Raw genomic sequence first — 14,192 nt, forward strand, 5'->3', positions numbered from 1 at the left:
ATTTAATCTTACCTTCTCATAAACAAAAATGATAATACCTGTTTCTGATAAACAATTGATTTCATGGCTTATCTCTGTTTGATGCATATCTGACATCTTGAGAGAGGTGAAACATTGCCAGGGGCTTTACCACCCAACCTCGGACCACAATATATATCCCCACACGATCTCTAACGAGAAAGGCCCTCCCTACCCAGAATTGACAGGGAACATTTTACCATTCACTGGGCATCATGATATATAACACGCCATACGACTTGGCAACAGGAGATCATCATAACAGGAATATGTATGAGCTATTATTAATTCATATTAAATGATATATATTAAAATGTCATAACTGATATTACTGGTTCTTATTGTTGATGAATCTTTCCTCACACCCTCTCAACCTCATCAGGCCTCCAAGCCCATGATTTCCAGGTGCTTGTTTAATATTAATAAATTCACTCTTGCAGGGTATGAATGTTTGTAATACATTCTGAATTGAATTAGTTAATCACAGTTTTTCATTGCATATCCATATCTTTTATACATGTTTAATACTCCCTTATGAATAAAGAAACATTTATGGTTTAAGGCAGTTTCCAAGAACTAGAATTCTTTTACTGACCACCCCGATTTAGTCTGCAATTATATTAAGGAAAAAGAGACACATTGAACACAGTTGCATTAGAAAGAAAAACATGATTGGCCATTCTAAATTCGGCAACATTCTTACTTGTCTCCTATGCTTATATCTCCAACCAATTTTCAATATCTATATCCTTGAAAACAAATTCTCAATGCACACAGATACAACAGATGAACTCATATTATATCCAACTTGCAAACTAGAAAAGAACAACTCATTGCACTCACTAACCATCAATAGATCTTTAGATCGGTGTCTCCTCGGTGCCTGAACAGTTACATCTTATACTTGGCTTTGGCAATAAAGATGGGTTACTAGATCTTTCTAGGTGGCCTCTTTAGATATCCGCTGGAACCAATGATCAGAATGTGCAAAAATGATTTCGTGGGAGCTCAGAGAATATAATATCGTGGCAAGACAGGATGATGTTGCAAGTGGTAAATGAAATTGCAGGATGGTTGACGGATTTTGCAGGGTGAAAACGTGATTGCAGAAAGAGTTCGAGACAAAAATCTCAGGATGCTTGAAAGACGACAAGGCTAGGTCATTTATTAACTCGAACTTGACCCTACGGCTTCTTGCCGTTACAAGACTCAATTCGACTTGCATTCCATCCATTGGAAAAGAAAAATAAAATGAAAAGGAAGATATACTAAATCGAAGGTGAAAGATGAAAGGTTTTATTTTATTAATATTATTTAATGTTTAAATCGATGACTAAGTGCTAACATTAAAGAATATTAAATTAGAAATAATAGAGCTGGAAAGTGAAAATAACACAAATATTATTATAATTCGAAAATTATTAAAATCTTATAAGTACTTTTTAAAACATCATTCTATTAATTTATTAACATATAAAGATGCCAAAACATTTTTATATTCAAATGCACATATATAAACTATTATTAAAAAAATAATACGATGAAAGATAATCTAAAATCTTTTAAGAATATGTTTATATTTTAAACTTAATTAATTATTAACAACTCATGCAGTTCCAGAGATGAGTTCTGTTACAAATTGCTTGGTCCTCTACCTGTCTGTCCAATGATGGTGATGCCCTGCCTAATTCTTTTTTGACAATGCTTCCACCCCTTCGACAAGCTCCCTGCAAGGAATTTCTCTGTAATTAAATTATAAATTATAAATAATCATATTAGTTAACCTTTCGTCTTAATTCCATGAATTTGCGATTAATGAATAACTAGCATGTCATTTTCACTTACCATTTTGCCAAATTATATCAAATTAAACTGACTTCATGCGAACCTCAATGTCTATATTTCAAGCTAGGTCAAAAATTGGGATGTAAAACCATCCATCTTCATCAATACCATTGACATCAATAGAGAGTTTCAAATCTCAAATTTGCTGCACTGTCAATTGGGACCAAGATCTTCCCCTTATTTCAAAATCATCAGTGCAATTTGCCCAAAAGTCCTCCAAGGCAAGTACGTGACAATAAGCAGCAGCAAGTTGCAGATTCTCTCACAAAATTGCTTTCATCAAAGTGGAGTCTGACAAATTTAAAGCTTTCAAAAGAATACTTGGTAGCAGCCTTTGTCACATTTACAGCATTAGAATTAGAAGAGCATGAATGTGCACCAAGCAAAATAGGGAATGCAATGCTGACTTTGTGCTTCTAAGCGCACCTACTATCCGTGTGCACAATTCAATGATGATCATCTTATCATCAGGGTATGTGGGCAGCTTGTGTGGGAATCCATCAAAAGCCCCCACGTGAATGTGGGTGAATGCCAGGAATTGAGTAAAATAACTCCCATATGTCAAAACTGTCACCACTGCCTCTGGGGAGATTTGTTGCTCAGGGCACCCTTGTAATTCCTGACTGATTTTCATTACGAAGGCTTCATTGAGCCTCCTGAAGTCAGTGTAGCTTTATTGCAATTGCCGACAAGGGTAAAATTCATATATTTGAATATTGTCATTAAATTCTTGCACGTGGTTCAAGCTTGGCCAGTACTTTGTACAGGCTAGGGCATAAATAATATATGATGACATATAGAATATGTTTTTCAAAGGAAAACAAAGGAACAATTGACATAACCTGTCACTGATAATGCCTGCCCAGTCCATTTAATTGGCCTTCAAACATATTGTTTGCACAAAGAAGAAAGTCCATTCCTCTAAATTTAGGGTTTCTTCGTTTCTCCTTAGCCTTTGCAACAACATCAGAATATCTGCTATATCGCCGTTCAAACTGGTGCCATATATGGTTTTGGGGAGTTTTGATTGCTTTCTTCTCCTTACTTGAAACCATTCTTTGGACATTAGGTCCCTGTAGTATGTCTTCTTCTCATTAAAGATGATTGAGAAGCGCTAAAGTTCCAGTCTACATATACCACTCTGGTTGGCAACCTGACAATTTTGAATGGTTTCTTTATCAAGAGTAATAAGCACTTCATTATTTGCCTTCTTGATTTCTGTGGTATCTGAGTCAAAACGGTTAATGCACTCCATTATCAATTCAGGACACTGAACTGCGACAGGAAAACCAGCTGCTTCTATCAATCTGCTAACTGCTAATTTATCTGTGATAGGATGTCGGGGTTCTCTGTGAGTTCTCCTGTGTAGATCATCCAGATCAAACCTAGATAATTTTGTGTCTTCAATCTGTGACAAAGAACTCTCCAACCCAATCAAATGATCATAACCAGAATATTTGAAACCCATTATACCTCTTTAATCTGGAATTCAGCTTTCACAGTAAATATGATGCAATATAGCACTATTTTCACTAAATTTTGCCGTTTGTCATTGCAATGCAGACTACCCTAGCTTAGCTTGTTTCTCACATATAAAATCTTCGAAATCCTTTTGAAATGTACAACTAATGATGTCAAATTATGCTTTTAATGTTTGGGGCAGAATGCACTATAAATGCTAGTCTCATTGAGCCATTAATGTCCATCAGACTTTTTAAAAAAATGTGACACATCAGCAGATTCAAAATGGTTGTCGTTGCTCTTAAAACATATGGCTTCTCATTTATCAGAATCCAACTATTTTCCTCCTTTCCTTAATTTTCTGCACTTTTTTGTTTCAAACATAGAAGTTTCAGATAAAAGGAGAAAAGTGTAGCAATCACATTATTTCTTTTTGTTTCTCCTTTATAGCCAGAATTTCTCATTCTAGCTTTCTTTCCTTCAGATACTGACAATGGACATGAAGACAAATCTAAAATTTCCACTTTCTATCTTCAAGACTATTTGCTTTGTTCCCTCTTGTTTTCTACTAGCCTCTGGACTCTGGCAACAATCTTCATTGATTGCCATCTACTTGTGTATTCTTCATTATTTCTTTCTCTTCCTTCGGAACCTGATGTTTTCCTTGCATTCTCTGAATTTCCCACTAAATGGATGATAGGCATGCCTTGCATTTTTATTTTCCTGAACTTCCGCAGCTACTTTCTTTTGATAGGAAAGAGAGAAAACTAGACTCAAAATCCGGACACATATAGACAAGACAAAATGACGAACAAATTCTTTTCCCTCGACTCTAGCATTTCCGAAGCCTATTTCCTGACAGTTAACCAAATCCCAAAATCCTGCTTTCTTTTGATAGGAAAGAGAGAAAACTAGACTCAAAATCCGGACACATATAGACAAGACAAAATGATGAACAAATTCTTTTCCCTCGACTCTAGCATTTCCGAAGCCTATTTCCTGACAGTTAACCAAATCCCAAAATCCTGAAATCCCGAATTCATGATAATGACAAACTAAGAAATAGAAACTACATCTTCAACTGCTAGGGCTTCATAGACCAATTTAAATTATAGGGCAACACCTTCACAATACATGAAAAACACTGAATTTAAGACACTGCAAAGAGAATTGTTTTCTTTTCTGCTGAAGACCAACAGACCTTGCATCATACACAAGAAAACAGCTGGAAGGCAAAGGGTCACTGCTCGTAGGCACATTAGCTCCCGACAACAGTTACACAGGTGCTGTTTCATAATCTATAGACACACGATCAAAGTTGCATGGATACGGATACGGTTACAAATACAGATATGGTATTGGGTACAAATACGGCCATTTTTTAAGACCACCAATATGGATACGGCTCAACACAGCAGTAATAAATAAAACATACACATATATTAACATAGTTTTAAAGTTATTTAAAGAGATTTTCATTACTTCAAAAGCGATATTGACACAAATATTTATAAGTTAATTTAAAGCTTCACAATACATAAACATAGTAGAGTTGCATTAGAAGATAACCCAAAAAATGGGTTGCTCAAATAGAAAAACATTTTATTTGTCTTTCTCATTTTGTGTAGGTTTTCTTTAAATCATTTAAAAAAAAATTGCCTTAAGTTTTTTTAAAATCAAATTTGGGAAGATTTATGTCAAATCTTTTAAATAGTCGAATCACATAGTATTTGGCATGGTTGGAAACTCAAGTTTTTTTAGGCAGACATGGGTACAATATTTGACATGTAGCCAGGCAGTATCAGAAACGTTTCCAAATTGGATACACGGATACGAGCACCTAAGGAAGGACAGAGGAGTTTCTGGCAACTCTGCACACAATCTTATTTACGGTAAAGCCTTTGATAATACATAGCAAGTAAACAGTAACTGGTATTGAGTGAATACAGAAATCAATAGAGAGGCTTGCCCAATCATATTCCCAACTATTTTACAAATGATAGACAATTCATGTTCAAAGCAATTGATACAATCATACATACAGTCGGACATAAAGGATGAACACAAAGGCAGGGAAGCTGTCTACAAAACCATAGCTGTTCCAAAAATGTGTGCTTGAAGTCAACAGCTATCAAATGTATCAATACGAATAAATAATAATACTGCAAGCCTTACCCAAAGAAGAATGGGGCAGCATAGCCAAACTGAGAAAGCTTGAGAACAGGGTAATCATCAACAAGGAATTTGCACAACCATTGCAGGTATGAATAATTTCTCCTGCAGCTGTCAGAACATTGACAGGCTCTTCATCGATATATACTGCTAAAAAACAGAAACAAATAAATCAATTATCAATAATAAAAAATACTTTGTTAGGACTGCTCTCCCTTTTCAATTATGAGGGTTTATAACCTAAAACTCTTGTTGCATCTTGAATTATTCCATGGTCTTCTTGAATTCAAATCTTCATTGACATACGCCATGCTGCATTAGAAAATTTATTCCTTAGTTAAATTGCACTTCCTGTTTCTTTTTGCATTATTACCATTACTCTTTTACTGCCTCTAATCCAAACAATAAAGTGTTGATTTTTTCCCTCGTAAATTACCATGTCCTGCGTCAAATGACATTCACAAGAAAATGCAAAAGAAATGTTGCACAAACTTTTCATAGAGATTGATGCTGCAATAAATCCAACGGATATACACAGGCTTCAATGTGTGTTAAGGTATCAAACAATGAACTGCACATGTGGTCCAAAAATTGGTTAGAAATCCGTCCACATGAATCTTATCAAGAACTGTGTGATAGAAGCATTGTATGTAACAATTGATCCAACACACTTCATTCCCAATCCAACCACCAGAAGATCATATCTTAGAAAATAACATAATAACTTGGGCCCTTTTTATTTCATATGATGCATTGACACTTTTAAAAATACTGTGCCTCTTAGAAAAGAAACACGGAGATTAAAACTAGTCTTGTTCTTTCTATATCTTCATATATCAGGCAGTATCTTGCATCTTGTTTTCACCCAGGGAGCATGCTGCTTTCCATTGTATCAGTAAAGTTCTAACAAATATGGGACATGTTATTTTTAAGTGTTATAAATGAAGGGCACTGAGTCCTATAACTCATATTACAATATCATCAGTTGTGGACAGGGGAATTAAGAGCTTGGTAATGAAACTTTCAAAAAACAGAATGAATTTTATTAACAATACTGTATGCCCTGAAATAAATAGAGTTAACAAATGCTATTGTTGATGATTGATAGCTTCAGTCGGATAACTGATTACTATACAATTCATACTTAGATACTTAAAAGTATTGTCATATATTGACAATTGGATAATTGTATTTTGCTGAAGAAATTAATATATATTTTAAATGAAATCATATATATACATATATACACATATATACATACATACATATATATGTATGTATGTATGTATGTATGTATATTATATTATATTATATTATATCATTGAACATATATTAATCTGATTAAACTGACGGGTTGCAAACTAGAATTTATTCAAAGTTGACTGAGGTAGATATTTATCAGGCAGCCGATCTTTTTTGTTTGTATTAAGTTCAACGCTGTGGAGCCATGTCCATGGGGACATGATTCCATGTGAAGTACCGTCCCGAAGTGACGTGATTTCACGTGGGGTCATGTCCACTCATGGGCATGCCCCATTCAACACTTATATAACCATGTAGAATAAAAATCAGAGGAACCATCAAATACATAAAATCTTAGTCTTCTAAGGTTCTCTCTATTTTGGTAAAACTCTTAATATCTGATTTTTTCCTAAGGAACTGATCTTTGGAAATATTCTAAAGGAAGTATAAAGTTTTAGAGAAAGCTTTTCTGATATATAATTTATATCATTTTAAGATAGTCAAATTAAATTCACACTTTATCTGATCAAATTTAACAGTTATAAGTCTGGATTAAAAATAAAAGTTGTCTAAATAAAGACAATGTCTAAAAACAGATCAGTTTAAGAAAACTAAAAATAAAGCCTAAATGACCATTAACTAAGGTTTTAGAATAGTGAGCTAAATATAGCAAGAATATAGGAAACTAAAAATATTTAAATACCCTTCCCTAATGACCATTCTATCAACTACCCTATAGAAGACTCTATATATATTGTGGTCATAAAGTATCTAGAACATTTTGTTGTGGCTAAGATCCTCTTTGGATCTGCACAATGGCAATGACCAAGAGTAGCCTAGGAAAAAATAGAAAAGGCTTTCCTCTTCTTTAGAATGGTTTGCAACAAGAGACAAGAGCATGCTACTCACTCTGCTACTGAGATGAGTTTGTCATTAACCCTCCCAAAATCTGCAAAACCTCTAACCAAAAATCATTCACAAAACATCCAATCTGATGTTGGATAACAGAACTGGGATCCTCGTAGACAGAGACACAAAATGAGAATAGCTGCCACTTAAAACTAGTGCAGCCGAGCAGGATGCTTGAAAACAAACTTCAAGCTACCATGATTTGAAATTGACAAAGCATGATTTTTATGGAAAAAAATGGTATAAAAACTGAAAATAGGAATCCCTGACAGAAAATCCCACACAAACTTTATGAATTATAGAAACCATAAAAGATTTTTGAGGTGAAAATGTGATTAAAACTAAACAAATAGCTGGCACAAAATATGAGACATGGATTAGCTATACCAACCATCATTTTTGAGGAGAAAAGTTAAAAGCTTTTCAGAAATTAAAGAGCCCTCTTGAACTACAGAAACCTTGACCAGATCAAACATGAGCAAACTGTTAATTTTTGAGGGAAAAATTTTAAACCCTCCAAATTTTTTTTATAAGGGGAAAGATGAATAAACCTATCAAATAATTTTGACGAAAAATTATTAAAACCCAACAGATAATTTTTTAAAGGGAAATATTGAAATACCATCTAATTTTTTTTAGGATAAAAACTAATGAAAACCCCCAAATAGGAAAACAAATATTGAAAGCCCAGATAATTCTAATAATAAAAAATTCTTTGAAACATTTGAGAAATTTTCACTTAAAATTTTAAAATAAAAGGCTTCTAAAATCCTGAGCTCTCCCCTAAGGGAGTCCGACCTAGACTCACTTTGATTTTGATACCATGGAACTCTAAAAGAACAGAATGAATTGTATTAACAATACACTAAAACAAAGAGTTTTCAATTAATAAAGTGTGAACTAAAAAGCAAAGTTGCCTAAACAAAGACATCTAAAAATATACCAGATTAAGAAAATAAAAAACAAAGCCTAAATGACCTTTAACTAAGGTTCTAGAACAACTAGTTAAATATAGCAAGAATTGAGGATATAAAATAATATTCTAATAGGTAATATTGAAGGCCTGGTCTTGAAAGAACCAAATAGTGCCTGTATATATATTTTCTGGTGTAGTCATTGTCGATGTTTTTTTATTTGGTACACTCTAGGTTGGTTGTCAACTGGGTAGATTTTAGGGCAGCAAAATATATTTTCTTGTGGTTATCGATGGGCGTATAACTTGAGAAACCTAGTGCAAAAATACAGGCAGTAGCAGTGGCATTATCAGTAATGTCACACAGCACCTAATATTTCTTCAAGATAAGCTAAATCTCATGTACTTGAATTGGTTTGTTTTAACTTTTCAAAGCTGAGATAGGTTGTGGGTTGTTATATGGCGGAGTGGGGGGCATTTGCAATCACTTATGTTTCTTTTAATCTTGGTGTTCATAAAAATATTGAGTGGTTAACACTACTCAAATGAAAGGGGAAAAGCAAAGTTTGTGTTACCTTTTTTGATTAACCCAGAGTAAGTGTTTGAGAAGCATGGCAAAATCAGTGGGCCCCAACCGAGTTCGTTTCTAATAAATTTTAGCTTACTAACCTCTGAAATATGTTACAACCGTGTCAATCTTTGTCCAAATGAATTTTGTGGCTACTGTTATCATCTTGCAAATGAATTTTGTGGCTACTGTTATCATCTTGCAGAGTAAAACTGTAAAATTTCTGCAAAATATGGTGCTCACCATTATTACAAGCCAAAAGTTTAAATAACTGAGAACTTTTTGGGATCTAAATTATTTCTTGTTCAAATTTATCCAGAGAAATTTCGCTTTTTGTAGACACCTTATGTTAAGGTCATATAAGTTCAAACAGAAAACAGACAACCCAAAAAATATATTTTTGGAGGAAGCTGAGCTTTATGGTCTCTATTTGCATTTGAGAGTAAAAATGAATTCCAAGCATGGTGATTCTGATTTTGGGGACTGAGCTTTTCCCAAGTTGAGGTGAACTATGCCTTCTCTTGATTTTGGCTTACAGAACAAGTGTATTACTTGGAATAAGAATTATCGACAAGATAAATAGGTTGCAAGAAATAGTGCTCTAGCATTATTAGAGTAGACAGGCCTGTACCTTCTCTAGGTCAGGAAATTCTGCAATCCAAAAAGACCAAGATTCCAATAACAAAAACTTACAACAAATAAGTTCATTTTTATGGTTCCAACTTCCTGGCATCCATAAGGCTGAAAGAGTCAATGTCAACTGAAGTTCAATAACCATGTACACAAGTTTTCTATAGAGACGGCCTTGTGTGAGATGGACTTCATATGCAGATGCGGTATTATATGAAGCACAACTATTCTCATGCAGATGAGATATTGCATGAAATCTAATGATTCATGTGTAGACAATCTAATGCACAATACAACAATCTAATTACTGGTTTGAGAAGAGTTGTCCTTTCTTATGGAAGCGTGGTTGAAATTTTCTTTATGAAAAAAATTCATATATTTTAATCTGTTCTAATTATTAACGCAGCTAGCTAAGTGATACATGTATATGTTTTGGAATGTAAAGAATATTATCTAATAGCCAACTGAGCAATTTTTTCGTTTTACAGCGTGCAGGATTAGAGTTAATGGATATGATGGCTGTTTACCAAGAAGGTGCATATGAACGACTTTGTAGGTAAAACTATCTTCTTTTTTATATTTATGATAAGTACCAAATTAATGTGTGGAATAAAAGATTAGGAATCATAGAGTGATGAAAATTTGCATAAAAATATGCTTTCCCCATATATTTTTAGTATTTACATTTACTTAGATAGTGCATATACTGAAAGAATGCACATTTTAAAAAGGAGACTGGACCCAATAATTAAAGAGTTACCATAGTGAGTTTTGATGCTAGCTGAAGGTATCTTTATTGAAGCCATTAGCTTAAGTATATGCAGATAGGGAGAAGGTGATACAAGGTATTATTGTTATAGTTTGTATTTTCAATGCTTATAGGCTTTATCTTCTGTGGTTGAAATTAGCGTATAATGACCCCTTCCAAATTTTGCTTAGAATCATAATTGCAACAAATCAGTTAGGATTCATCGTCTGAAGTAAAATATCTCTTTAAACAATTTGATCGTAGATTAGAATCCTATAGTCATAATAACCCAAGAAACAGACACACATTTCCAATTAATAGGGTGAGAAATAACACTTTTCATTCATATAATATCTCTAATATTATACAAACATGTAAGGTTTTGGAGGAAGGAACATGATAGGTCCGCTCAAAGCAATATTGACTCTAAGCCCATGGGTGGAGTGAATGCCAGATCTCTCTTAGCACTCGGAGCCAGTTATACGATCAACTCTAGGGTGGCCTACTTAGATAACCCCCTTACTACTCTCCTCTTACACCCTTGATCCTTCCTACAAGATGGATTTTAGACAGTTGGGCATATTTTATATTCTAGAATGTGAATGTACACATAAGAGATAAGAATCATTTATTTGTGCATAAACTATTATGAAGTAATTGATAAAATTGATAAAATACTTGCTTGTTATTAATAGAGACCAAGAGGTCATTACATACAAAAGAATAGGAAATGATCGTAAAGAATAGAAACATTCTATTCTAGCTGAAAGAAAGCTAAAAAAGCTACAACTAACTAAAGCTAACTAAATATATACGATAGATTACCACGAACTAATAATAGACGATTATCTATTATCGGAAGACCCTCTTTCAATGTAATCTATCTATAACACCAAGCTGTCCTCTGAATTGGGCACGTTTATCAGGACCAAGAGGCTTGGTGAGAATGTCTGCAGTCTGATATGTGGTAGCAACATATTGCAAATCTATTGTCCTGTCATCAACCAGTTGTTGTATGTAGTGACAGTGAACATCCACATGCTTGGTTCGTTCATGGAAGATTGGATTTTGGGCTAACTTGATAACGCCTTTGTTATCAACAAATAGAGTAGTCAGTCCTGCTGGTGACATCTGCATATTCCCAAGCATCTGACAAAGCCGGACAACTTCAAATCCTGCTTTAACAGTCCTTTTGTATTCAGCCTTTGTAGAGGAGAGAGAAATTGCCTAGTGCTTTTTATTGGTCCATGTGACTGCATTGGATCCCCAACTACACACATATCCAGAAGTTGACTTTTTATCATCAACAAAGCTTGCTCAATCTGAATTCGTGAATCCACTGAGTCTAGGAGTAGAAGTTTGAGAGTATAGAAGTCCATAATCTAAAGTGCCCTTCACATAACAAAGCACACACTTTGCTGCCATCCAATGAACAACCTTAGGCGCTGTCATAAAGCGGGAGATGTAGCTGATTGCGAAGCTGATGTCAGGTCTAGTAGTAGAGAGGTAGATGAGGCTGCCTACTAGTTGCTTGTATGAAGTATCATCACTGGAAGGAGAATCAGACTTTGCGGATAACTTGAGACCTTTCTCCATAGGTGTAGATGTAAGTTTGAAATCCTACATATGAAATTTGTCTAACAGAGCCCTGACATATGTGGACTGAGAGATGAATATACCAAAAGACTGTTGCTAAACCTCAACACCTAGGCAATAATGCATGAGCCCAAGGTCAGTCATATCAAAAGACCGACATAAATTCTGTTTGATTTCCTGAATCAAAGATGCCGTGCTACCAGTGATGATATCAAATCATCCACATAAATGACTACAAGGATGATTTCATTGTCAATAGTCTTGGTTTACCAATTTGAGTTTGAAGAACTCCTCTTGAAGCCTTGATCATTGAGGTACTTATCAATTTTTACGTAACATGCCCGAAGGGCTTACTTCAAGCCATAGAGAGCTTTTAACAATCTAAGAACCTGATGAAATTTACTAGCAACCTTGAAACCAAGAAGCTGCATCATATAAAACTCTTCATAGAGATCACCATTCAGGAAAGCACTCTTGACATCCATCTGATGGACCTTCCAGCCAAACTTTGCTCCCATGGCTAGGACTAATTTGATGGTGCTCATCTTTGTAGTAGGAGCAAAGGTCTCCTCATAATTAATGCCCTGACGCTGAGAAGAGCCCTTCACAGCTAAACAATCTTTCTACTTATCCAAAGTACCATTCAATTTGTATTTGATTTTGTAAACTCATTTGTAGCCAATGGGTTTCTTCCTTGATGGAAGATCAGAAAGGACCCAACTGTTATTCTTTAGCAAGCTCTGGTGTTCAGATGTCATGGCTTGTTCCCACTCTGGAAATCCTTTAGCCTTGGAATATGTTTGAGGTTCAAACACACAATGAATGTTGGCCATGAGAGCAAAGTTAAAGAGTCTTTGTAGGTTTGCTCTTTTTCCTAGTAGTTCTCTCATTAATGAGCTCATCATCACAAAGATCAACAAGTGTCTTAGACCACCACTCAGGCTGGAGAGGAGAACGACCAACACTAGTGCCAAGAGATGCTCGGTGATTAGGTTTCTCATCAGAAGAATCTGGATCAAACTTAGGTGAAGCATCTACAAAGCGAGGTGATCTTGCAAGAGAAGCTGAAGGTGTTTGTATACGGATCAGTGGTATAACTGGAGCTGCAAGAGCTACTAGAGCCTTCCCATTAGGTGGACCTAATGGAAGCCCAACTCCCTAATCATGAGCCTTCATAGGCTGGTCTGCTAGATTAGGAACATGAGAAACTGGCATGAAAGGTGATCGCTGCTCATATCACGACTGTAGATGAGACGAGATGTCTCAACATCGATCAAGCAGTAAGCTTTGTGAAGACTCTTGTATCCAGTAAGCATGAGTTTTTGACTCTTGGCATCCAACTTGGTGAGTGACGCATTAGGGATCATTTGGAAAGGCGTGCTTCCAATCATTACCTTGTATGAAGTTCGATAAGCCCATAGAATTGCTGCTAATCACCATCCTCCATGCCACGTATTATACAATATTGATACGAAAAATTTATTTATGGATTTTGCCTGCCCATTCGCACATGGGTAGTACGGACTGGACAAGTTGTGGAAGATGCGAAATTGCTAAGTCATATTCTGTATCACTTGGTTCACAAAATGCACCCCTCTGTCGCTTGTAATTGAGATCTGTATCTCGGATCTTTTAACAATTTGTTTGTAGAAGAATTTGGTTGTACTAATTGTCGTGTTGTTTGGAAGGGCCCTTGCCTCTACCCATTTTGTAAAGTATTTTGTGGCAACTACAATATACCGACAGTGTGTGGTTGTACATGTTTTTAATGGTCCTACAAAGTCTACTCTCTATCTTTCGCTAATGGTCCTACAAAGTCTACTCCCAATCTTTCGAATAGTTCCTATGGTTGGGAAGGGAATAGTGACACGAAGTCCCTTTTCATTGGTTTTCTCCTTCGTTGGCCTGTGTCACATCCTTGCCACCCATTGCTTGGCATTTGTATATAGTGTTGGCCACCATAGACCAACCAGAAGCACCTTCTTGGTTGTGGCATCTAGCCCTAGGTGTCTTGCCAATCTGTCATGAGATTCTCGTAGCATGCTCAACATTTCGTCTTCCATCACACATCTTTGTAATACTTTATGAGG

General features: G+C 35.3%; 1 protein-coding gene across 1 annotated transcript in view; it reads left to right on the plus strand.

The window, feature by feature from the left end:
- The window catches only part of LOC149579658 (oligomeric golgi complex subunit), a 56,931-nt gene that overhangs the window by 30,195 nt on the left and 12,544 nt on the right, over positions 1 to 14,192 (plus strand). Inside the window, exon 5 of the mRNA XM_089786453.1 lies at positions 10,247 to 10,314. Within this exon, the coding sequence (XP_089642579.1) occupies positions 10,247 to 10,314 (68 nt within the window). The remainder of the gene's footprint in view (positions 1 to 10,246; positions 10,315 to 14,192) is intronic.

The sequence above is a fragment of the Cupressus sempervirens genome, chromosome 1 (genome assembly GCF_028749045.1).
Source record: "Cupressus sempervirens isolate cs-2001-9-10 chromosome 1, ASM2874904v1, whole genome shotgun sequence".
Classification (NCBI taxonomy): domain Eukaryota; kingdom Viridiplantae; phylum Streptophyta; class Pinopsida; order Cupressales; family Cupressaceae; genus Cupressus; species Cupressus sempervirens.